Genomic DNA, 27,500 nt, shown 5'->3' on the forward strand with positions numbered 1-27,500 from the left:
TAACCGCACACTTGTTGTTTGTGTACATGGATTTTATAATGTCGTATGTTTTTCCCCCAACCCCACTTTCCATCAATTTGTATAGCAGACCCTCATGCCAAATTGAGTCAAAAGCTTTTTTGAAATCAACAAAGCATGAGAAGACTTTGCCTTTGTTTTGGTTTGTTTGTTTGTCAATTAGGGTGTGCAGGGTGAATACGTGGTCTGTCGTACGGTAATTTGGTAAAAGCCAATTTGACATTTGCTCAGTACATTGTTTTCACTGAGGAAATGAACTAGTCTGCTGTTAATGATAATGCAGAGGATTTTCCCAAGGTTGCTGTTGACGCATATCCCACGGTAGTTATTGGGGTCAAATTTGTCTCCACTTTTTGTGGATTGGGGTGATCAGTCCTTGGTTCCAAATATTGGGGAAGATGCCAGAGCTAAGGATGATGTTAAAGAGTTTAAGTATAGCTAATTGAAATTTGTGGTCTGTATATTTTATCATTTCATTGAGGATACCATCAACACCACAGGACTTTTTGGGTTGGAGGGTTTGTATTTTGTCCTGTAGTTCATTCAATGTAATTGGAGAATCCAGTGGGTTCTGGTAGTCTTTAATAGTTGATTATAAGATTTGCATTTGATCATGTATATTTTTTTTGCTGTTTGTTCTCTGTTATAGGGCCAAAAAGATTTGAGAAGTGGTTTACCCATACATCTCCGTTTTGGATAGATAGCTCTTCGTGTTGTTGTTTGTTTAGTGTTTTCCAATTTTCCCAGAAGTGGTTAGAGTCTATGGATTCTTCAATTACATTGAGCTGATTTCTGACATGCTGTTCCTTCTTTTTCCGTAGTGTATTTCTGTATTGTTTTAGTGATTCACCATAGTGAAGGCGTAGGCTCAGGTTTTCTGGGTCTCTATGTTTTTGGTTGGATAGGTTTCTCAATTTCTTTCTTAGGTTTTTGCATTCTTCATCAAACCATTTATCACTGTTATTACTTTTCTTTGGTTTTCTGTTAGAGATTTTTAGATTTGATAGGGAAGCTGAGAGGTCAAATATACTGTTTACGTTTTCGACTGCCAAGTTTACACCTTCACTATTACAGTGGAACGTTTTGTCCAGGAAGTTGTCTAGAATGGATTGAATTTGTTGTTGCCTAATTGTTTTTTGGTAGGTTTCAACACTACTTTCCTTCCATCTATAGCATTTCTTAATATTATTCAGTTCCTTTGGCTTTGATGCCTCATGATTGAGTATTGCTCTGTTCAAGTAGACTGTGATTTTGCTGTGGTCTGATAGGGGTGTCAGTGGGCTGACTGTGAATGCTCTGAGAGACTCTGGGTTGAGGTCAGTGATAAAGTAGTCTACAGTACTACTGCCAAGAGATGAGCTATAGGTGTACCTACCATAGGAGTCCCCTCGAAGCCTACCATTGACTATGTACATACCCAGTGTGCGACAGAGCTGCAGGAGTCGTGACCCGTTTTTGTTGGTTATGTTGTCGTAGTTGTGCCTAGGGGGCATATGGGGGGAGGGAATGCTGTCACCTCCAGGTAGGTGTTTGTCCCCCTGTGTGCTGAGGGTGTCAGGTTCTTGTCCAGTTCTGGCATTTAGGTCGCCACAGACTAGTACATGTCCCTGGGTCTGGAAATGATTGATTTCCCCCTCCAGGATGGAGAAACTGTCTTCATTAAAGAATGGGGATTCTAGTGGGGGGATATAGGTAGCACACAGGAGGACATTTTTCTCAGTTGAGATAATTTCCTTTTGAATTTCTAACCAAATGTAAATGTTCCTGTTTTGATTAATTTAATAGAGTGAGTTAGGTCTGCTCTATACCAAATTAGCATACCCCCTGAGTCCCTTCCCTGTTTCACACCTGGTAGTTTGGTGGATGGGACTACCAGCTCTCTGTAACCTAGAGGGCAACCAGTGGGTCCGTCTCCTCTATACCATGTTTCTTGTAGGATGACAATGTCTGTATTTCCGATTTCTTTGGTGAAGTCCAGATTCCTGCTCTTTAGGCCAAAGGCAGATGACCTCAGGCCTTAGATATTCCAGGATGAAATAGTGAAGGCTTTGTGTTCCATAAAGTGTCTAATGTTGTTGGTTGTGTGGTTTGGCCTCAGGCCAGTAATTGTGAGCAGAGCCTGCTGAGCATCTGGTACATGCCATTGGCTTGGGCTAGTGTAAGAGTGGGTGTTGGGCCTGTTTGCCTGCTCACGGCCTGGGCGTACGTGTGACTTTCATGTTGAGGCCCTCTTTGTGGGAGTGGGGGGCTTGGGGTGGGTAGGAGGGGCATAGGTCTGATCTGGGGGGGGCCTAAATGGGGTGTGGGCATGGTTGACTTGGGGGGGAGTTAATTGGTGGGGGTGGGGGGTGTAGATGTGGTTGATGGTGCTGTGGTCTGGATGTAGGTCCTCTCTGTGGGGGTCCTCTATGTGTAGGTCCTGGGGGGTCCCGCAGGTCTGGGAGGGTGTCTCGCTGGTCTGGGCGGGGTGTCTGTTGATCTGTTGCTCCTGTGTGAGGTGTTGTGTCTGCGGTTGAGGGCGATATCCTTTAGGGTCCGGGCGAAGGTGGGCACTGCTGCCTTGTATAGGTGGACCTGGTCGTAAAGGCTGTTCACGTCCAGGGTGGAGTGGTGGGCAAGGAAGACATTTGGTTTTGATGCACAGTCATGGGAAATACTTGCGTTTACCCGCTGTATGGTAGCAGTGTGGAAGTATTTTCGTGGTAACAGGGTTGAGATAACCACTTGTGCGTTGGGGAAAGTAGAAGAAGCTTTTTCTATCACTCCCTTGAGTGCTGTGGCCACCCTTTCCTGCTATGCTCTCAGGTCGTTTGTGCCTGTGTGTATTATTATGTGGCTGGGTGATCCTAGTCGGTCCTCAGACAGAAGGTCTAGGGCACGCTGGGTGTTTGGACACCAGAGTTTAGACACTGTGTGTTTAGGAAAAAGTTTATTTTCTTGTATGTATTTCCCGTTTGAGTCCATAAGGAGTACAATCTGTGGCTTGTGTATGTCCTCAGTAGGTGTGGGGGGGTCGTCATGAGGGCTATCAGGGTGTCTGACTGGGGGTTGCTCAGAGGGGTTGGGATCCCCAGGGCTTGGGGTTCTTCATTTGTTTGTCTGTGTGTGATGTCGAGGCTATGGTCAGGGTCTAGGGTGTACTGTTCTGCTGCGGTGTCGAGACTTTGGCCAGGATCTGAGGTGGGCTGTTCTGCTGGCTTCTCTGCGGGGGTGGCCAGCTCTCTAATGGGTTGTTCTATGTCACCCGTCATCGTTCTCACCTTCTCCTCCAGCACTCTGATCCTCTCCTCTAGTGCTCTGTTCTTCTCCTGCTCCTGCTCTTTCTCCTGTTGATGTTGTCTCACCACAGTCCAGAGTGCAGACATGTCTCTCTCTACCTGCAGCTCTCCAGGTCTAGTTAAGGGGGGTGTTGTTGTGCTGGACTGTTGTCTGGGTCTGTGCTGACTGGAGTGTGTTCACCTGCTGTTCCAGCTCCACCTGCCTTACCTCCAGCTGGGTGAATTTATCCTTCATTTCAATGAGGGAGTAGTACTCTGTGCTGGGAAGTTGACTTTCTGCTTGGGGTTGCTCTGTGGGGTTATTTAATGAAGAGGTCTGGTCTGACCCGCTTCGGGGTAGGGGTATCTTTCTCAAGGGAGAGCTTCTCCTGCTGAGCTATTTCTTTGATTAGGTGAAAGTCCAGCTGGAACTGTTTGGTGTTGCCTTGAACCAAAACGGTTCCAGATTTATAGAGATTAATATTAGACAACTCAGAGTCCTCGTTGTCCAGTATCCTGAGTTTCCACCCGTCGCTAACACCCCCCCTCTTAACAGAGGGGTAGTGTGCTAGTATAGCACTGTGCCATGCCAGGGGATGGTCTGTGTGGAAGATAAATCAAATCAAATCAAATCAAATTTTATTGGTCACATGCGCCGAATACAACAAGTGCAGACATTACAGTGAAATGCTTACTTACAGCCCTTAACCAACAGTGCGTTTATTTTAAACAAAAAAAGTAAGAATAAAACAACAACAAAAAAAAAAAGTGTTGAGAAAAACAAAGAGCAGAAGTAAAATAAAGTGACAGTAGGGAGGCTATATATACAGGGGGGTAACGGTGCAGAGTCAATGTGCGGGGGCACCGGCTAGTTGAGGTAGTTGAGGTAATATGTACATGTGGGTAGAGTTAAAGTGACTATGCATAAATACTTAACAGAGTAGCAGCAGCGTAAAAAGGATGGGGTGGGGGGGCAGTGCAAATAGTCCGGGTAGCCATGATTAGCTGTTCAGGAGTCTTATGGCTTGTGGGTAGAAGCTGTTGAGAAGTCTTTTGGACCTAGACTTGGCACTCCGGTACCGCTTGCCGTGCGGTAGCAGAGAGAACAGTCTATGACTAGGGTGGCTGGAGTCTTTGACAATTGACAATTGATAAGGTTGCTTATGTTCCCATTTTTATACAAATCAGCAAAAAGTGTCTCCTGCTTCCCCAAAAGAAGTTTCAATTTGTACTCTTTTCGTGTCTTGTCGTTTTTTACATTCAGAGGGTACTGTATTTTAATGACCTCTGAACAGTGGGGGGGGGTGCTTCTAAGGCCTCTCCATTTGGTTGGGGTAGACTGTACGACTCTCCTGCCATTGTTGGCCTCAGGGGCTTTGACACCTCTCACTTCACACGTCAGTGCTAATTGAAATTGTATCTCTTGGTCAAGTAAGCTTAAGCTTGGTAGCCTTAGCATTCAGTCCTTATAAAATAAAATATATCATTGTAATGTATTTTTCTTGTTGGTTTTTGAAAGTGAAAAATAGCTTCATATTAAACATTACTCACTCAGCTCCAGGTTGGATGGTGTTTTCAGGTTTCTGTTTGTTTGCCAGAGCATTTGCTGTATAGTTTGAGAATAGTAATCCTTGGTAGTAGAAAACTTTCCAGGTAATTCCGTCCAAAATCAGGTTGTAGGTTTGGAGTTTTGGTTTGGAATGAAGGTTATGTTGTGGAGGGTAGCATCCTGTATATGTCCCTGCCAAAAAATCCTACTTTATCTAACTCTAAATCTATATATTTTGTTAAAAATGCAGGAGCAATGTCTTTGAGCTCTCTCTCTCTCTCTCTCTCTCTCTGTGTGTGTGTGTGTGTGTGTGTGTGTGTGTGTGTGTCTGTGTCTGTGTCTGTGTGTCTGTGCGTGTGTGTGTGTGTGTGTGTGTGTTTGTGTGTGTCTGTGTCTGTGTCTGTGTCTGTGTCTGTGTCTCTCTGTGTGTGTGTGTGTGTGTGTATGATCTCTAACCCTCCAGTCTCTGTGTGTGTTCTGCCAGGTGACATGTCTCCAGGACTTCTTCGGTGATGAGGACATCTTCGTGGCGTGCGGACCGGAGAAATACCGTTACCAAGACGACTTCCAACTGGAGGAGAGTGGTGAGATACGTTACTTCCTGTGTGTGTGTGTGTGTGTGTCTGTGTGTGTGTGTGTGTGTGTGTGTGTGTGTGTGTGTGTGTGTGTGTGTGTGTGTGTGTGTGTGTGTGTGTGTCTGTGTCGTGTGTGTGTGTGTGTGTGTCCTGTCTCTGTCTCTGTCTCTGTCTCTCTGTTAGCCAGCCTTCTCTTATCAACCCAGTCTGTGTCTGTCTCTGTGGTAAGTCTCTCCTGGACAGATCTACACTGTAAAAAAGGACTTAGGTGGTTAGTAAATTATACTTGGAAATACAATTATTTTGACATAACAAAATGTAGTTGTGATCTTTACTTGAATATAATTAGTACATTACTCTACTTCACTTGTTCAAACAACCTTTAAAATTTTTTTATCAACATAAGATAAATGCTTAATATAATAATATAACCAAGTATTTGTGTGTAAAAACAACTACAAGGAACATTGTGTTTAACTTACTACATTTTCCAAATATTTCTGTTCATTTTAAGAATTTTAAGTTCTTCCAACAACTTGCCATGTGGCTCTGTTTTCAGAGGATTGTGGGTAATTGATCTTTTTTTTTTTACTTTACGATACTTTTACACAATATTCTATGCATATTTGAAGAACAAAAAGCACATTTCTATATTAGTATCAAACAGTTTGCTATGCTATCGGATATCAAAACCGTCGTCTAATTTGACATTCAATGATGAAACCACCCATTCTCACTATTAGTAAGTTCACACGTGCCACGACTTTGCGGAGGCGAATACATCAAGCTACAAAGCTTGTACCTCCTGTTAGTTAGTGGAATGAGCACTGCTCTCAACAATTCCTGCTGAAGTGGATAAAAATGTCAAGCGATGAAATCCCTAAAGCCATGTTTAACACGAAGACACAATCAATTAAGTAGATCTAATGATCTATGCTGGACTTAATATATTAGTGTTTGTGAAGCACTAAAAGTTAAGTGTATTATACGTAAAAATACATCATGTTTAAATACTCAAAAGTCTGATGCGAATAGTTGCCTACATTTTTAAAAGTGGAACTAACACAATATTTTTTTATAGTGTACATAAACGTAACTGGTACCGTAGAATCTGTTGGAAATAGAATGGGATGCCTGAGTAGCAGTAGCTACGGTGTTTGGGTTTTTCGTTACTGGTTATTTGGCAGGTGTTAGCATCTTTCTAATTTTGGAAGGGGAGGGAACATTCGGCCCGTTACTAGGAGAGAGAGAGAGGAGCTCCTTGTTCTGGTTCACATCCTCCTTCTAGCATCTCTTAATCCTTCTCATCCTTTTTCAAAAAGCAAACAGCAATATCCCTCCCCCCCTCTTCGCTCCCCCCCCCCTCCCCTCTCTTCCCTTCCCTTCCCCTCCCCCCTTCCCTCTTCCCTCTTTCCCCCCCTCTTCCTTCCCCCCTCCCTCTTCCCCCTCCCCTCTCCCTCCCCCTCTCCCTCTTCCCTCCCCTCTTCCCTCTTCCCTCTTTCCCCTCTTCCTTCCCCCCCCTCTTCCCTCTCTCCCCTCTTCCCTCTTCCCCCTCCCCTCTTCCCTCTTCCCTCCCCCCTCTTCCCTCTCCCTCCCCCTCTTCCCTCTTCCCCCTACACGGGGCCCATCATCTCTCCATCTCCTCATATCCTCATCTCCACATCTCTCCATCTCTCCATCTCCTCATCTCTCCATCTTTCCAACTCCTCATCTCTCCATCTCTCCATCTCTCCATCTCCTCATCTCTCCATCTCTCCATCTCCTCATACTTCCATCTCTCCATCTCTCCATCTCCTCATCTCCTCATCTCCTCATCTCTCCATCTCTCCATCTCTCCATCTCTCCATCTCATCTCGCCATCTCCTCATCTCTCCATCTCTCCATCTCCTCATCTCTCCATCTCTCCATCTCCTCATCTCTCCATCTCTCCATCTCCTCATCTCCTCATCTCCTCATCTCTCCATCTCCTCATCTCTCCATCTCCTCATCTCCTCATATCCTCATCTCCTCATCTCTCCATCTCTCCATCTCTCATCTCTCCATCTCCTCATCTCTCCATCTCTCCATCTCTCCATCTCCTCTCCCTTTCTTACACCCATCTGCTTTTTTCATCTCTCTCCTCCCTCTCACTCTTTGATTTATATCTCTTTCACTCTTTTCCCTTCCCTCTCTGTCCATTACCCTCCCTCCTCCCCCCTCTCTCTCTTTCTCTCTGTCCCCCACACTCTCTCTCCCTCCCCCCCCTCTCCCCACCTCCCTCTCTCTCTCTCACCCTCTCTCTCTCTCTCTCTCTCTCTCTCTCTACCTCTCTCTCTCTCTCTCTCTCTCTCTCTCTCTCTCTCTCTCTCTCTCTCTCTCTCTCTCTCTCTCTCTCTCTCTCTCTCTCTCTCTCTGTGGGGAAATGTTCTGATGTGACACTAGCTGGCATCCCCTCCTGATCCATCTCGTAGTGTGTGGGAGTCGGGACAAAAGCCTGACTGCCACTTCACTTCACTTCTCTCCGCTCCCTGTGTTTCTGTGTGTGTGTCTGTGTGTCTGTGTGTGTGTGTGTGTGTGTGTGTCTGTGTGTCTGTGTGTCTGTGTGTGTGTGTGTCTGTGTGTCTGTGTGTCTGTGTGTCTGTGTGTGTGTGTGTGTGTCTGTGTGTGTGTGTGTGTGTCTGTGTGTCTGTGTGTCTGTGTGTGTGTGTGTGTGTCTGTGTGTCTGTGTGTGTGTCTGTGTGTCTGTGTGTCTGTGTGTGTGTGTCTGTGTCATTGTTATTGTACTGCGTAGAGTGTAACTCCCTCTGTATCTCCTGTTCAGAGTTATTTAAAGTTATATTAGACTGAATTCAGAGATTCTGTAGCTCCCAAACTGTCCTATTGTACATTTACATTTACATTTACATCATTTAGCAGACGCTCTTATCCAGAGCGACTTACAAATTGGTACATTCACCTTATAGCCAGTGGGATAACCACTTTACAATGTGTATATATATATATATTTTTTTTCTTCTTTTTTTTCTTTTTTTTGTGGGGTAAGGGGGGGTAGAAGGATTACTTTATCCTATCCCAGGTATTCCTTAAAGAGGTGGGGTTTCAAGTGTCTCCGGAAGGTGGTGAGTGACTCCGCTGTCCTGGCGTCGTGAGGGAGCTTGTTCCACCATTGGGGTGCCAGAGCAGCGAACAGTTTTGACTGGGCTGAGCGGGAACTGTGCTTCCACAGAGGTAGGGGGGCCAGCAGGCCAGAGGTGGATGAACGCAATGCCCTCGTTTGGGTGTAGGGACTGATCAGAGCCTGAAGGTACGGAGGTGCCATTCCTCTCACAGCTCCGTAGGCAAGCACCATGGTCTTGTAGCAGATGCGAGCTTCAACTGGAAGCCAGTGGAGTGTGCGGAGGAGCAGGGTGACATGAGAGAACTTGGGAAGGTTGAACACCAGACGGGCTGCGGCATTCTGGATGAGTTGTAGGGGTTTAATGGCACAGGCAGGGAGCCCAGCCAACAGCGAGTTGCAGTAATCCAGACGGGAGATGACAAGTGCCTGGATTAGGACCTGTGCCGCTTCCTGTGTAAGGCAGGGTCGTACTCTCCGAATGTTGTATAGCATGAACCTACAGGATCGGGTCACCGCCTTGATGTTAGCGGAGAACGACAGGGTGTTGTCCAGGGTCACGCCAAGGCTCTTCGCACTCTGGGAGGAGGACACAACGGAGTTGTCAACCGTGATGGCGAGATCATGGAATGGGCAGTCCTTCCCCGGGAAGAAGAGCAGCTCCGTCTTGCCAGGGTTCAGCTTGAGGTGGTGATCCGTCATCCATACTGATATGTCTGCCAGACATGCAGAGATGCGATTCGCCACCTGGTTATCAGAAGGGGGAAAGGAGAAGATTAGTTGTGTGTCGTCTGTGTAGCAATGATAGGAGAGGCCATGTGAGGATATGACAGAGCCAAGTGACTTGGTGTATAGCGAGAATAGGAGAGGGCCTAGAACTGAGCTCCTGGGGGACACCAGTGGTGAGAGCACGTGGTGCGGAGACAGATTCTCACCACGCCACTTGGTAGGAGCGACCGGTCAGGTAGGGACGTAATCCAAGAGTGAGCCGCGCGGAGATGCCCAACTCAGAGAGGGTGGAGAGGAGGATCTGATGGTTCACAGTATCAAAGGCAGCAGACAGGTCTAGAAGGACAAGAGCAGAGGAGAGAGAGTTAGCTTTAGCAGTGCGGAGAGCCTCCGTGACACAGAGAAGAGCAGTCTCGAAACCTGACTGGTTTGGATCAAGAAGGTCATTCTGAGAGAGATAGCAAGAGAGTTGGCTAAAGATGGCACGCTCAAGAGATTTGGAGAGAAAAAAAAGAAGGGATACTGGTCTGTAGTTGTTGACATCAGAGGGATCGAAAGGAACTTATCAAGGCGTCAAGCTCATTGATGAACTCTCCAAGGGAACCTGGAGGGCGATAAATGACAAGGATGTTAAGCTTGAATGGGCTAGTGACTGTGACAGCATGGAATTCAAATGAGGAGATAGACAGATGGGTCAGGGGAGAAAGAGAGAATGTTCACTTGGGAGAGATGAGGATTCCTGTGCCACCGCCCCGCTGACCAGATGCTCTCGGGGTATGCTAGAACACATGATCAGACGAGGAGAGAGCAGTAGGAGTAGCAGTGTTTTCAGTGGTAATCCATGTTTCCGTCAGCGCCAAGAAGTCGAGGGACTGGAGGGTAGCATATCTGTCCCACCAGTCTCTCGCGTCTCACCTCCGTCCATCCTTCACACATCTCCCATAGTTTTATTCCCCTGTCTCCTCAGGCTCCTAAGTAACGAGAGAGAGAGAGAGAGAGAGAGAGAGAGAGAGAGAGAGAGAGAGAGAGAGAGAGAGAGAGAGAGAGAGAGAGAGAGAGAGAGAGAGAGAGAGAGAGAGAGAGAGAGAGATTGATTTACATTTATTGTCATGAGTCTTGTCCTGGAAGCAGAAATGAGCGATTTCCCATTAGATAGGCTAACTGCAAAGTCAAAATTGGCTATATTGTAAAAATGCATGTTTTGTTTTATTTCATTTTAATTTTTGATCTTAATTTAAAGGTAGGGTTTGGCATTAGGGTTAGCAGTGTAGTTAAGGTATTGGTTTAAAATCCAATGTTATGACTTTCTAGCTATGCCAGCTAGCTTCCTCCAGAACAAGATGACGAAAAACATGATGATGAGATGACGATGACAGAGAAGGACGATAGAGGGGAACTATAGACAGACTGATAGAGGGGAACTATAGACAGACTGATAGAGGGGAACTATAGACAGACTGATAGAGGGGAACTATAGACAGACTGATAGAGGGGAACTATAGACAGACTGATAGAGGGGAACTATAGACGGACTGATCGATGGACAGAACATAGAAAGGAGGAGGGTAGAAGGAATGAAAGACAGGGTGAGAAGAACAGGTGACAGAGATGGGCAGATGGATAGAGTGAGAGAAGGATGGATGGTATTATTCGAGAGGAGGGTCTATGCTAGTCAGAGAGTGAGTTGTCTCCTCATGCGGGTCAGTCAGAGTCACGTGCAGTCTGTTATAGTAATCTGGCCTAATGAAGGGGCGACTGGAACAGACTAGGACAGATGAGGTGTGCCCACGGCCAGTGTCTCAGAGCCAAGATGGCAGGCGACGGGGCGGGGGAACTTCTTTCAGGGAACACTGAGTCACAATGGGTGACTGGTGACAGTTGAGACTGAGAATGTGAGTCTATTTGAGCCGTAATGGAGGGTCTGATGGTTGAAGTCAAAGCCATACTGTCCTCCATTTTGAGGAGATTGGTGGCTGGTGATGCCTGAGACTCTTTGTAAAGGTCTACGGCAGGGGTGTCAATATCATTTTGCCCCATGGGCCGCATTCGGTCTTCAACAAGGTCCGGAGGGCTGCACTGAAAATATGTTATATTTTCTCGCAAAAATTGTCCTCTTTCCATACTTTTTTTGAAGTTTCGATGCTCACTGATTGTCTATCTTTCATTTCGGTGAGCTGGACACAGTCAAGAAACTGAATGTAGGTCCATTATAATTTCTACACAGGTTCGATTTGGTTTTAGTCATTTTAAACTATATTGCGTTCATTCCCCCCCTCAAAAAATATTTAATTACATTTCATTCCACCTTTACCATCTCCCTAATCAGCACCTCATCCCCTGGTCTTCCACATTTACCATCTCCCTAATCAGCACCTCCTCCCCTGGTCTTCCACCTTTACCATCTCCCTAATCAGCACCTCATCCCCTGGTCTTCCACCTTTACCATCTCCCTAATTAGCACCTCCTCCCCTGGTCTTCCACCTTTACCATCTCCCTAATCAGCACCTCCTCTCTGACACGCCGTCATCACTTTAACACAGTCTAAATGTCAATAACTCAATCAGACTGTCACGATGTTAGAAATGGTGTGGTGTGGAATCAGGCGCAGAAGCAGAGAGACAGTCCAACAAGGCTTTACTGGAGAGTGCAAAATAATCCAAAAACAGCCAGAGGCCAAAAGACGCACACAGGCGTCCAAACACGAGCGCACAACACAGGGCGCAAAACTCTCCTCAACCGAGGAGGAAGCTAATTAGCAAATGGCGTGCCTAAACACGGGACACGCATAAACACCTGACACAAAACAATTACACACAACACTACACTAACAACAAGGAAACTAAATAGGGTGCTTAATGAGACATAACACAAGACAGGTGTGGCTAACAGACAAAACTAATCAAAACAGGAAACATGGAGCAGTGGCAGCTAGTACTCCGGAGACGACGACCGGCGAAACTCGCCCCGAACAAGGAGGGAGGAGCTGCCTCGGCCGAAAACCGTGACAGTACCCCCCTTGACGCGCGGCTCCAGCCGCGCCGCTCCGGCCTCGGGGACGCCCAGGAGGACGCGGAGCAGGGCGCGAGGATGACCACGATGGAATTCGGTCATCAGGGGACGGATCCAGAATGTCCCTCCTCGGCACCCAGCACCGCTCCTCCGGATCCGTACCCCTCCCAGTCCACGAGATATTGGAGACCCCCCATCCGGCGTCTCGAATCCAGGATGGTCCGAACAGTGTACGCCGGAGCCCCTCGATCTCCAACGGGGCGGAGGGAGTCTCCTCAATCTCGAAGTCCTGGAGTGGACCAGCTACCACCGGCCTGAGGAGAGACACATGGAATGAGGGGTTAATATTCTTGTAATCAACAGGTAGTTCTAACCTGTAACACACCTCATTCAATCTCCTCAGGACTTTAAAAGGCCCCACAAACCGCTGACCCAGCTTCCGGCAGGGCAGGCGGAGGGGTAGGTTTCTGGTTGAGAGCCAGACTCGATCTCCAGGTGCGTACACTGGCCCCTCACTGCGGTGTAGGTCGGCGCTTCGTCTTCTGTCGACGATGGCACGCTGCAGATGGACGTGAGCAGCGTTCCACGTCTCCTCCGAGCGCCTTACCCACTCATCCACAGCGGGGGCCTCGATCTGGCTCTCATGCCACGGTGCCAGAACCGGCTGGTACCCTAATACACACTGAAAAGGGGTTAGTCTAGTGGAGGAGTGGCGGAGAGAGTTCTGTGCCATCTCGGCCCAGGGCACATATCTCGCCCACTCCTCCGGCCGGCCCTGACAATATGACCTCAGAAACCTACCCACATCCTGGTTAACTCTTTCGACCTGCCCATTACTTTCCGGGTGGTAACCCGAGGTAAGGCTCACCGAGACCCCCAAACGTTCCATAAATGCTCTCCAGACTCTGGAGGTAAACTGAGGGCCTCGATCGGACACTATATCCTCGGGTACCCCGTAATGCCGGAAGACGTGAGTGAATAGAGCCTCAGCGGTCTGTAGGGCAGTAGGAAGACCCGGCATGGGAAGGAGACGACAGGCCTTAGAGAACCGATCCACAACGACCAGGATGGTGGTATTCCCCGTGAGGAGGGAAGATCGGTAACAAAATCCACCGATAGGTGAGACCAGGGTCGTCGTGGAACGGGCAGGGGCTGTAATTTACCCCTGGGCAAGTGTCTGGGTGCCTTACACTGGGCACACACTGAGCAGGAGGAGACATAAACCCTCACATCCCTGGCTAACGTTGGCCACCAGTACTTCGTACTAAGGCAGTGCACTGTCCGACCAATACCCGGATGTCCAGAGGAGGGAGACGTGTGAGCCCAATAAATCAACCGATCCCCGGACCTCGAGCGGGGACGTACGTCCGACCCACCGGACACTGTGGAGGACTAGGGTCGGTACGCAACGCCCTCGATCTCCGCATCGACCTCCCACACCACCGGTGCCACCAGACAAGACTCCGGTAGTATGGGAATGGACTCCACGCACCTCTCCTCCGCGTCATACCGGCGGGACAGAGCATCTGCCTTCCCGTTCTGGGACCCAGGGATGTAAGTGATCTTAAACACAAACCGGGCGAGAAACATAGTCCATCGAGCCTGGCGAGGATTCAGTCTCCTAGCTGCCCGAATGTATTCTAGGTTACGGTGATCGGTCAGAATGAGAAAAAGGGTGCTGAGCCCCCTCAAGCCAATGCCTCCACACCTTTAGGGCCTGTACCTACGGCTAACAGCTCCTGTCCCCCACGTCATAATTCCCGCTCCGCCGGACTGAGCTTCTTAGAATAAAACGCACAGGGGCGGAGCTTAGGTGGTGTACCCGAGCGTTGAGATAGAACGGCCCCCAATACCGGCCTCAGACGCGTCCACCTCAACCTTGGAAAGGTAAAGTGGGATCCGGGTGCGCCAACACCGGAGCCGAGGTAAACAGGTCCTTCAGTCTCCCAAAAGCCCTGTCCGCCTCAGCCGACCACTGCAAGCGCACCGGACCCCCCTTCAGAAGAGACGTAATGGGAGCTGCCACCTGTCCAAAACCCCGGATAAACCTCCGGTAGTAATTCGCAAAACCCAAAAACCGCTGCACCTCCTTAACCGTCGTTGGGGTTTGCCAATTACGCACGGCGGACACTCGGTCCACCTCCATTCTCACCCCTGACGCAGACAACTGGTAACCCAAAAAGGAAACTGACTCCTGGAAGAACAGACATTTCTCAGCCTTGACATACAGGTCATGCTCCAACAGTCTCCTCAATACCCTGCGCACCAGGGCTACATGCTCGGCCCGAGTAGGGCTGTACACCAGAATATCATCGATGTACACCACCACTCCCTGCGCCTGCATGTCCCGGAAAATTTCATCTACAAACGATTGGAAGACTGATGGAGCATTCATTAACCCATATGGCATGACGAGATACTCGTAATGGCCGGAGGTAGTACTAAATGCTGTCTTCCACTCATCGCCCTCCCTAATGCGCACCAAATTATATGCGCTCCTGAGGTCCAATTTTGTGAAGAACCGTGCCCCGTGCAATGACTCCGTCATAGTCCCAATCAGCGGAAGTGGATAACTATATTTAACAGTCACCTGATTGAGACCGCGGTAGTCAATACACGGACGCAGACCTCCATCCTTCTTCTTCACAAAAAAAGAAGCTCGAGGACGCGGGAGAAGTAGAGGTCCGTATGTATCCCTGTTTCAGAGACTCGGCAATGTAAGTTTCCATTGCCCTTTTCTCCTCCTGTGACAAAGGATACACATGGCTCCCGCGGGAAGCGCGGCTCCTGTCTGAGGTCTATCGCACAATCCCCCTGTCTATGAGGTGGCAAACGGGCCGCTCGGGTTTTACTAAACACGAGTGCCAAATCCTCATACTCAGGAGGAATGTGCAGTGCTGACATCTGGTTCGGACTTTCCACCGAGGTCGCCCCTACGGAAACACCCAGACATAACCCCTCACACTGAGCAGACCACCCTTTAAGAGCCTTCTCTCGCCACGAAATAGTAGGATCATGGGTAGTCAACCAGGGAAGCCCCAGTACCACCGGATACGCAGGAGAGTCAATCAGATAGAGTTGAATCATCTCCTCATGACCCCCTGCGTCATCATCCTAAGTGGCGCTGTGAGCTCCCCAATCCACCCAGATCCTAACGGACGACTATCTAAGGCATGTACGGGGAAAGGCTTATCGACTGGAAGGAGGGGAATCCCTAACTTAACACAGAATTTACGATCTATAAAATTCCCAGCTGCGCCTGAATCGACTAGCGCCTTATGCTGGGAACGAGGTGCAACCTGTGGAAAACAAACAGGTAATGTAAAGTGGACGACAGAAAGCTCTGGGTAAGTAGGGCGCCTACTCACCTGGGAGAACTCCCCCACTGTATGGCCTGCCATCTCCCTCCTCAGAGGACCCTCCCCAGCACCTAGCCGCGGTGTGCCCTCCGCGGCCACACCTGGTGCAGGAGACTGCCCCCTCGGGTTCCTACCTCGTCTCCTCTAGCGCCAGCCCTCCAAGCTCCATCGGACTCTGCTCGGAGGCGCTGGAGGGTGGAATGGGAGGCCCCCATCTGGGACGTCCGCGAGTCGTGAGTAGGTTGTCCAGACGAATAGCCATGTCCACAAGCTGGTCGAACGTTAATGTAGCGCCCCTACAAGCTAACTCCCCTGCGGACGTCCTCCCTAAGGCTACACCTAAAGTGGTCTATGAGGGCCTTCTCATTCCACCCCGCATCAGCCGCTAGAGTCCGAACTCCAGCGCAAACTCTTGTACGCTCCTCATCCCCTGTCGGAGGTGGAATAGACGTTCCCCGCCGCTCTTCCCTCTGGTGGATGGTCAAAGACCGCACGGAAACGACGGGAGAACTCCGCATAGGTGACTGTGGCGGAGTCTATTCCCCCTCCATTCGGCGTTGGCCCACTCCAACGCCTTGCCGGTGAGACAGGAGATGAGGGCGGAAACGCTCTCGTATCCCGAGGGCGCGGGTGTATGGTGGCCAGGTAGAGCTCCACTTGCAAAAGGAACCCCTGACACCCGGCAGCGGAGCCGTCGTACGCCCTCGGGAGCGAGAGCCGAATTCCACTGGGTTCCGGTAGAGGGGTGGGCTGGTTGTCTGGTGGTGAAGGAGCGACAGGTGGGGCTGTGGGAACACCGCTGGTCTCCCATCGCCGAAGGGTGTCCATGACGCCCTCCAAAGCGTGCCCGATCCGATGGATGCGGTGCTCTTGTCCCAGGAGACGTTCCTCCACGCTGTCGACGTGTGCTCCTGCTGATTCCATATCTTGGTGTGTAATTCTGTCACGATGTTAGAAATGGTGTGGTGTGGAATCAGGCGCAGAAGCAGAGAGACAGTCCAACAAGGCTTTACTGGAGAGTGCAAAATAATCCAAAAACAGCCAGAGGCCAAAAGACGCACACAGGCGTCCAAACACGAGCGCACAACACAGGGCGCAAAACTCTCCTCAACCGAGGAGGAAGCTAATTAGCAAATGGCGTGCCTAAACACGGGACACGCATAAACACCTGACACAAAACAATTACACACAACACTACACTAACAACAAGGAAACTAAATAGGGTGCTTAATGAGACATAACACAAGACAGGTGTGGCTAACAGACAAAACTAATCAAAACAGGAAACATGGAGCGGTGGCAGCTAGTACTCCGGAGACGACGACCGGCGAAACCCGCCCGAACAAGGAGGAGGAGCTGCCTCGGCCGAAACCGTGACACAGACACACATACACACACCGTTCTCAAGGTCCTATCAGAAATGTACGATTAACCCTCTCATACCAATATAAAGTACAGTAGGCTACAAACCAGGCTTCATTTGTGTCAATATCATGTAAATTATTAAATGTAGTAAAAGCTCATTGTGACTGAAAACGTGTGTAAAAGTGAATTTAATGCGACAAGTTCACCTGCTGAATTCCGTTCACGTACTCTGCATCTCACAAAGACACGCCGGTTGGAACCAAAAATCGAAAATTTGGACTCATCAGACCAAAGGACAGATTTCCACCGGTCTAATGTCCATTGCTTGTGTTTCTTGGCCCAAGCAAGTCTCTTCTTATTATTGGTGTCCTTTAGTAGTGGTTTCTTTGCAGCAGCTCGACCATGAAGGCCTGATTCACACAGTCTCCTCTGAACAGTTGATGTTGAGATGTGTCTGTTACTTGAGCTCTGTGAAGCATTTATTTGGGCTGCAATCTGAGGTGCAGTTAACTCTAATGAACTTATCCTCTGCAGCAGAGGTAACTCTGGGTCTTCCTTTCCTGTGGCGGTCCTCATGACAGCCAGTTTCATCATAACGCTTGATGGTCTTTGCAACTGCACTTGAAATTGTCCGGATTGACTGACCTTCATGTCTTAAAGTAATGATGGACTGTTGTTTCTCTTTGCTTATTTGAGCTGTTCTTGCCATAATATGGACTTGATATTTTACCAAATAGGGCTATCTTCTGAATAACACCCCTACCTTGTCACAACACAAGTGATTGGCTCAAACGCATTAAGAAGGAAAGAAATTCCACAAATTAACTTTTAACAAGGCACACCTGTTAATTGAAATGCATTCCAGGTGACTACCTCGTGAAGCTGGTTGAGAGAATGCCAAGAGTGTGCAAAGCTGTCATCAAGGCAAAGGGTGGCTACTTTGAAGAATCTCAAATATTAAAGATATTTTGATTTGTGTGACACTTTTTTGGTTAATACATGATTCCATATGTGTTATTTCATAGTTTTGATGTCTTCACTATTATTCTACAATGTAGAAAATAGTAAAAATAAAGAAAAACCCTGGAATGAGTAGGTGTGTCCAAACTTTTGACTGGTAGTGTATACATATACAGTCGTGGTCAAAAGTTTTGAGAATGACACAAGTATTGGTCTTCACAAATTTCGCTGCTTCAGTGTTATGAGATATTTTTGTCAGATTTTACTATGGTATACTGAAGTATAATTACAAGCATTCCACAAGTGTCAAAGGCTTTTATTGACAATTACATTAAGTTTATGCAAAGACTCAATATTTGCAGTGTTGACCCTTCTTTTTCAAGACCTCTGCAATCCACCCCTGGCATGCTGTCAATTAACTTCTGGGCCACATCCTGACTTATGGCAGCCCATTCTTGCATAATCAATGCTTGGAGTTTGTCTGAATTTGTGGGTTTTTGTTTGTCCATCCGCCTCTTGAGGATCGACCACAAGTTCTCAATTGGATTAAGGGTCTGGGGAGTTTCCTGGCCATGGACCCAAAATGTTGATGTTTTGTTCCCCGAGCCACTTAGTTATCACTTTTGCCTTATGGCAAGGTGCTCCATCATGCTGGAAAAGGCATTGGTCATCACCAAACTGTTCTTGGATGGTTGGGAGAAGTTGCTCTCGGAGGATGTGTTGGTACAATTCTTTATTCATGGCTGTGTTCTTAGGCAAAAATGTGAGTGTGCCCACTCCCTTGGCTGAGAAGCAACCCCTCACATGAATGGTCTCAGGATGCTTTACTGTTGGCATGACACAGGACTGATGGTAGGACTCACCTTGTCTTCTCCGGACAAGATATTTTCCGGATGCCCCAAACAATCGGAAAGTGGATTCATCAGAGAAAATGACTTTACCCCAGTCCTCAGCAGTCCAATCCCTGTACCTTTTGCAGAATATCGGTCTGTCCCTGATGTTTTTCCTGGAGAGAAGTGGCTTCTTTGCTGCCCTTCTTGACACCAGGCCATCCTCCAAAAGTCTTCGCCTCACTGTGTGTGCAGATGCACTCACACCTGCCTGCTGCCATTCCTGAGCAAGCTCTGCACTGGTGGTGCCCCGATCCCGCAGCTGAATCAACTTTAGGAGACGTCCTGGCGCTTGCTGTACTTTCTTGGGCGCCCTGAAGCCCTTTTTGTGCAAAGCAATGATGACGGCACGTGTTTCCTTGCAGGTAACCATAGTTAACAGAGGAAGAACAATGATTTCAAGCACCACCTTCCTTTTAAAGCTTCCAGTCTGTTATTCTAACTCAATCAGCATGACAGAGTGATTCCCAGCCTTGTCCTCGTCAACACTCACCTGTGTTAACGAGAGAATCACTGACATGATGTCAGCTGGTCCTTTTGTGGCAGGGTTGAAATGCAGTGGAAATGTTTTTTTTTGGATTAAGTTCATTTTCATGGCAAAGAGGGACTTTGCAATTAATTGCAATTCATCTGATCACTCTTCATGACATTCTGGAGTATATGCAAATTGCCATCATCAAAACTGAGGCAGCAGACTTTGTGAAAATTAGTATTTGTGTCATTCTCAAAACGTTTGACCACGACTGTACATATACAAACATACACATATATACATACACATATAAATACATATACAGTGGGGAGAACAAGTATTTGATACACTACCGATTTTGCAGGTTTTCCTACTTACAAAGCATGTAGAGGTCTGTCATTTTTATCATAGGTACACTTCAACTGTGAGAAACGGAATCTAAAACAAAAATCCAGAAAATCACATTGTATGATTTTTAAGTAATTAATTTGCATTTTATTGCATGACATAAGTATTTGATCACCTACCAACCAGTAAGAATTCCAGCTCTCACAGACCTGTTAGTTTTTCTTTAAGAAGCTCTCCTGTTCTCCACTCATTACCTGTATTAGCTGCACCTGTTTGAACTCGTTCCCTGTATAAAAGACACCTGTCCACACACTCAATCAAACAGACTCCAACCTCTCCACAATGGTCAAGACCAGAAAGCTGTGTAAGGACATCAGGGATTAAATTGTAGACCTGCACAAGGCTGGGATGGGCTACAGGACAATAGGCAAGCAGCTTGGTGAGAAGGCAACAACTGTTGGCGCAATTATTAGAAAATTGAAGAAGTTCAAGATGACGGTCAATCACCCTCGGTCTGGGGCTCCATGCAAGATCTCACCCTGTGGGGCATCAATGATCATGAGGAAGGTGAGGGATCAGCCCAGAACTACACGACAGGACCTGGTCAATGACCTGAAGAGAGCTGGGACCACAGTCTCAAAGAAAACCATTAGTAACACACTACGCCATCATGGATTAAAATCCTGCAGCGCACACAACGTCCCCCTGCTCAAGCCAGCGCATGTCCAGGCCCATCTGAAGTTTGCCAATGACTATCTGGATGATCCAGAGGAGGAATGGGAGAAGGTCATGTGGTCTGATGAGACAAAAATAGAGCTTTTTGGTCTAAACTCCACTCGCCGTGTTTCGAGGAAGAAGAAGGATGAGTACAACCCCAAGAACACCATCCCAACCGTGAAGCATGGAGGTGGGAACATCATTATTTGGGGATGCTTTTCTGCAAAGGGGACAGGACGACTGCACCGTATTGAGGGGAGGATGGATGGGGCCATGTATCGCGAGATCTTGGCCAACAACCTCCTTCCCTCAGTAAGAGCATTGAAGATGGGTCGTGGCTGGGTCTTCCAGCATGACAACGACCGAAACACACAGCCAGGGCAACTAAGGAGTGGCTCCGTAAGAAGCATCTCAAGGTCCTGGAGTGGCCTAGCCAGTCTCCAGACCTGAACCCAATAGAAAATCTTTGGAGGGAGCTGAAAGTCCGTATTGCCCAGCGACAGCCCCCGAAACCTGAAGGATCTGGAGAAGGTCTGTATGGAGGAGTGGGCCAAAATCCCTGCTGCAGTGTGTGCAAACCTGGTCAAGACCTACAGGAAACGTATGATCTCTGTAATTGCAATCAAAGGTTTCTGTACCAAATATTAAGTTCTGCTTTTCTGATGTATCAAATACTTATGTCATGCAATAAAATGCAAATTAATTACTTAAAAATCATACAATGTGATTTTCTGGATTTTACATACTTTGTAAGTAGGAAATCCTGCAAAATAGGCAGTGTATCAAATACTTGTTCTCCCCACTGTACATACAGTACATATACAGTATATACATATCCTTTAAAAATAAAAATAAAAATCCTTTATTACTTTCTAACCCTACCACCCCTCCCCTAATTTGAGTAAACTAGTGAACAACAACGCTTAGGCCTCTACTTCCAGCTTATACATACTATATACATTTTATGGACACAGTCAATTTTACAATAGTTCTATTTTGTTTGTTTTTACACCTGTCCATCCGGTTTGCTTCTAAATGCCATATCCCCCAAACTGTGCTCTTTCACAAAAGTTCTTAACCTATAACCTATATACGTTTTACGGACACAGTATGTTTTACATTAGTTATCTTGTTGTTATTAGTTGTTATTAGTCCCAACCTTCAGCTCCATTCAACCCCTCCCATCTATCTCTTAACACCATCCATATTGGATTTCTATTTGCAATATGTGGTTCAACTGTGCTGTGATATTTCACAACCTTTCTATTCTCATTGTTTCTACAGATTCTAAATTGAAAATAAACATTTTTGCTAAAAGTATTATTATATTATTGATCGATTGACTATGACTTTTCAGATCACCCAGTAATGCTATCTGCAGCGTTAGCTCCAGGTAAATATTGCAATTCTTCAGCCACGGGGGGCCAGTATGAAAAATGTATGCACTCACTAACTGTAAGTCGCTCTGGATAAGAGCGTCTGCTAAATGACTAAAATGTAAATGTAATTCCTGGACCTGTGGCCAAAATCAAGCTACATATGGACTGTTCCAAAACAATTGATCTAATGATTCTGTCTCTTCGCAGCAAAATCTGCAGAGCTGGGAAGGTTGTATCCCCCATACAAATAACATTCTATTGGTTGCAAAAATTTTGTATAATAATTTTAATTGAAACATTCTAAGTTTTGAATCCGGCGTCGTTTTGCATATCAATTCATAAACCATGTGCCATGGAATCGGTATGTCAAAAATCTCTTCCCAACTATTTTGCAATCTATATGGCACGGCTGTCAATTTTTGGTCCTTAAATGAAACTGGTATACTTTTTTATTTATCAACATTTTCTTTAAACAATTATGGTCTTTAATGCAGGGCCGACAGACAAGTTCCTTACTTTTTCCCCCTTCCACTTTCCTCTTCCATTTTTGCAGTAATGCTGCAATTACTTGGTTGTAGTTTTTGGTAAAGCATACATTTCCATATGTTTTTGTTAGCTGCATGTGTGACATAACTCCACCAGTCCTACCTAAGAGATCATTTACGAAGATTATGCCTTTTTAAAACATTTTTTCAAAAGATAATGTTTTTTTATCAATTAGTATATTTGAGTTTAACCACAATATTTGTTGCATGATTTGTTCTGTCCTTTCTGGTGGATTAAATTGAAATTGCGACCAACTTTCTATGGCTTGTTTTAAAAATAGTGATATCTGGGAGAATATTTCCTTTTCAAATAACTGAAGGTGAGAGGTTGTAATCTGAATAAAGGGGAAAAGGCCATTCTTGAACATAGGCTGAGACATTCTTACTAATTTGCTAGAGAACTAGTTCGGATTTAAGTATAACTTTGTATGACTGAAGCCTTTAGTGAGAGGTCTAATGCTTTAATATTTAATAATATATGCCCTCTGAATTCATTTTCATTATATAAATAGGCCCATTTAATTTTGTCTGGCTTGCCGTTCCAAATAAAATGGAATATTTGTTTCTCATATAATTAAAAAAACTGTTCGCTAGGTGTAGGCAAGACCATAAGCAAATAGGTAAACTGGGATATTACTAAATAGTTAATCAGGGTGATTTGTCCACAAATAGACAGGTATTTACCTTTCCAAGGTAGCAAGATCTTATCTATTTTTGCTAACTTTCTATAAAAATGTATTGGAGTGAGATCATTTCTTTCTTTCGGGATGTATATACCGAGTATATCCACATCACCATCAGACCATTTTATTGGTAAACTACACAGTAATGTAAAACTTGTAATTTTTTGTGATCCAATATGTAATATAGTACACTTATCATAATTTGGTTGTAATCCAGAGAGGTTATAAAAATTATCTAGATCCTCTATGAGACTGTGGAGGGATCCAAGTTGTGGATTTAAAAGAAAACATGAATCATCAGCGTACAATGACACCTTTGTTTTTAAGCCCTGGATTTCTAATCCCTTGATATTATTGTTGGATCGGATTTTAATAGCTAACATTTCGATGGCCATAATAAATAGATATGCCGATAGTGGACAACCTTGTTTCACTCCTCTTGACAGTTTAAAACTTTTGGAGAAATATACATTATTTATTCTTTTACACCTATGGTAACTATACATGATATTAACCCATTTTATAAAAGATTCTCCAAAATGGAAATGCTCCAGGCATTTATATATAAACTCCAGTTGCACTTTATCAAAAGCCTTTTCAAAGTCAGCTATGAATAGCAGGCCTGGTTTCCCTGATTTTTCATAGTGTTCTATTGTTTCCAGTACTTGCCTTATATTATCTCCAATGTATCATCCATGTAAAAATCCTGTCTGATTAGAATGAATAATGTCCAACAATACCTTTTTAATTCTATGCGCTATACATTTTGCTAGAATTTTTGCATCACAACACTGAAGTGTAAGGGGTCTCTAATTTTTTAAAATGAACTGGATCTTTATATTTCCCACTTGTATTCTGTTTCAGTAATAATGAAATCAGACCTTCTTCTTGAGTGTCACATTACTCTTTCTGTATGGCTGTTAATTTTACATTATCAATATAATTTTTTTTCCATACAATTAACTTCGGTTAGAGGAGATGGAGGAGACTGAAACGAAAACATATGCTTGAAGTACTTTGCTTCCTCTTTCAAAATATAATTTGGTGAATCATGGGTGACTCCGTCATTTGTAACCAGTTTCAGTAAATCATTTTTGGTAGCATTTCTATGCTGAAGATTAAAAAAGAATTAGTTGCATTTTTCCCCGTATTCCATCCAGTTTGCTTTATTTTTTATAATATATTACACTTCATCTTTCTTGAATAAGTTCCTCCATTTATTTTTGTTTTTCTTCTAACCTATTCTGAGCCTCATTGGTACAGTTTTTATTGCTATTTATCTGTTCTGTTAGACCTTCTATTTCCTTTGTTAGTAAGGACTAGGTGCTTATTTGGCCTTATTTGTGTTCTGCAAAAATGTGAATGTGATCAAATTCGGTTTATATTCAATCTTTGGGTGACTAGCCTACCTAGGCCTTTTAATCAATATTTAATTAATAATTTTAATTAAGTATTGACTGGAATTAATCAATCAACACAATAGTGATGACATACTGTATGAGAATATTTTAAAATACAATGCAACCCTGCATACAGCGTGCTCAGCCCTGTTCATTTTATTGTCCAAACGCAGTTGTTGTCTATTTAATGGTTTTCACATTTTCATCCTCCTTAGGGCCAGGAGTTTTTCCAGGAGTTTTTTTTAAAAGTCATATGACCTGATTAGAACATTTATCTGGTCCCATCATAGCCAATATCATAGCCAATATCATAGCCAATATCATAGCCAATATCATAGCCAATATCATAGCCAATATCATAGCCCGTATACATGTATCTGGTCCCATCATAGCCAATATCATAGCCAATATCATAGCCAATATCATAGCCCATATCATAGCCAATATCATAGCCAATATCATAGCCCGTATACATGTATCTGGTCCCATCATAGCCAATATCATAGCCAATATCATAGCCAATATCATAGCCAATATCATAGCCAATATCATAGCCAATATCATAGCCAATACCATAGCCAATATCATAGCCAATATCATAGCCAATATCATAGCCCGTATCATAGCCAATATCATAGCCAATACCATAGCCCGTATACATGTATCTGGTCCCATCATAGCCAATATCATAGCCAATATCATAGCCAATATCATAGCCAATATCATAGCCAATATCATAGCCCATATCATAGCCAATATCATAGCCCGTATCATAGCCAATATCATAGCCAATACCATAGCCCGTATACATGTATCTGGTCCCATCATAGCCAATATCATAGCCAATATCATAGCCAATACCATAGCCAATATCATAGCCAATATCATAGCCCATATCATAGCCAATATCATAGCCCATATCATAGCCCATATCATAGCCCATATCATAGCCAATATCATAGCCCATATCATAGCCAATATCATAGCCAATATCATAGCCCGTATAAAACTTTTTTTTTTTTTACAGCTGATTTATTACTACGTCATACGCCACAGTTAGTGTCGGAGTTGGTTAGGTTAGTTACTACAAGATCAGAAAAAACTCTGGGCCCAAGTAAACAATTTCGGTCGAGACGTAGCAAGTAGGCAAGTTTACATTTGAGTAACATGTATAGTCTAGTGGTGGGCAGTAACATGTATAGTCTAGTGGTGGGCAGTAACATGTATAGTCTAGTGGTGGGCAGTAACATGTATAGTCTAGTGGTGGGCAGTAACATGTATAGTCTAGTGGTGGGCAGTAACATGTATAGTCTAGTGGTGGGCAGTAACATGTATAGTCTAGTGGTGGGCAGTAACATGTATAGCCTAGTGGTGGGCAGTAACATGTATAGCCTAGTGGTGGGCAGTAACATGTATAGTCTAGTGGTGGGCAGTAACATGTATAGTCTAGTGGTGGGCAGTAACATGTATAGTCTAGTGGTGGGCAGTAACATGTATAGTCTAGTGGTGGGCAGTAACATGTATAGTCTAGTGGTGGGCAGTAACATGTATAGTCTAGTGGTATAAGCAAAGAGAAACAACAGTCCATCATTTATTAAAGCCATGAAGGTCAGTCAATCCGGAAAATGTCAAGAACTTTGAAAGTTTCTTCAAGTGCAGTCGCAAAAACCATCAAGCACTATGATTGAACCGCAGACTGAAGGAAAAGCAGCCAACAAGTGCTCAGCATACAGTATGTGGGAACTCCTTCAAGACTGTTGGAAAAGCATTCTAGGTGAAGCTGGTTGAGAGAATGCCAAGAGTGTGTAAAGCTGTCATCAAGGCAAAGGGTAGCTATTTGAATAATCTCAAATATAAAATATTTTTTGATTTGTTTAACACTTTTTTTGGTTACTACATGATTCCATATGTGTTATTTCATAGTTTTGGTGTCTTCACTATTATTCTACAATGTAGAAAATAGTAAAAATAAAAGAAACACCCTTGAATGAGTAGGTGCGTCCAAACTTTTGACTGGTACTGTTTGTGTTGAGTGCTAGTGTTTGTGTGCGTTTGCATGTGTCTGTACCTTTGTGTGTGTCCCCGTTGTTCCATAAGGTGTATTACGCATCAGTTACCTGATGTGGAATAGAGTTCCATGTAGTCATGGCTCTATGTAGTACTGTGCGCCTCCCATAGTCTGTTATGGACTTGGGGACTGTGAAGAGACCTCTGGTGGCATGTCTTGTGGGGTATGCATGGTTGTCCGAGCTGTGTGATAGTAGTTTAAACAGACATTCAGCATGTCAACACTTCTTTCAAAAACAAGTAGTGATGAAGTCAATCTCTCCTCCACTTTGAGCCATGAGAGATCGACATGCATGTCATTAATGTTAACTCTCTGTGTACATCCAAGGGCCAGCCGTGCTGCCCTGTTCTGAGCCAACTGCAATTTTCCTAAGTCCCTCTTTGTGGCACCTGACCACACGACTGAACAGTAGTCCAGGTGCGACAAAACTAGGGCCTGTAGGACCTGCCTTGTTGATAGTGCTGTTAAGAAGGCAGAACAGCGCTTTATTATGGACAGACTTCTCCCCATCCTAGCTACTGTTGTATCAATATGTTTTGACCATGACAGTTTACAATCCAGGGTTACTCCAAGCAGTTTAGTCTCCTCAACTTGCTCAATTTCCACAATATTCATTACAAGATTTAGTTGAGGTTCAGGGTTTAGTGAATAATTTGTCCCAAATACAATGCTTTTAGTTTTTGAAATATTTAGGACTAACTTATTCCTTGCCACCCATTCTGAAACTAACTGCAGCTCTTTGTTAAGTGTTGCAGTTATTTCAGTCGCTGTAGTAGCTGACGTGTATAGTGTTGAGTCATCCGCATACATAGACACACTGGCTTTACTCTACCTGGATAATGTTGGAGAGGCTTCCAATTAAAGAACACCCTCTGTGTTCTGTTAAACAGGTAACTCTTTATCCACAATATAGCAGGGGGTGTAAAGCCATAACACATACGTTTTTCCAGCAGCAGACAATGATTGATAATGTCAAAAGCCGCACTGAAGTCTAACAAAACAGCTCCCACAATCTTTTTATCATCAATTTCTCTCAGCCAATCATCAGTCATTTAAGTAAGTGCTGTGCTTGTTGAATGTCCT

General features: G+C 45.2%; 1 protein-coding gene across 1 annotated transcript in view; it reads left to right on the forward strand.

The window, feature by feature from the left end:
* The window catches only part of LOC121555392 (serine/threonine-protein kinase DCLK1-like), a 160,802-nt gene that overhangs the window by 55,155 nt on the left and 78,147 nt on the right, over window positions 1–27,500 (forward strand). Inside the window, exon 4 of the mRNA XM_045213052.1 lies at window positions 5,309–5,408. Coding sequence (XP_045068987.1) covers window positions 5,309–5,408 — 100 coding nt within the window. The remainder of the gene's footprint in view (window positions 1–5,308; window positions 5,409–27,500) is intronic.

Source organism: Coregonus clupeaformis, unplaced genomic scaffold (genome assembly GCF_020615455.1).
Source record: "Coregonus clupeaformis isolate EN_2021a unplaced genomic scaffold, ASM2061545v1 scaf0076, whole genome shotgun sequence".
NCBI lineage: Eukaryota > Metazoa > Chordata > Actinopteri > Salmoniformes > Salmonidae > Coregonus > Coregonus clupeaformis.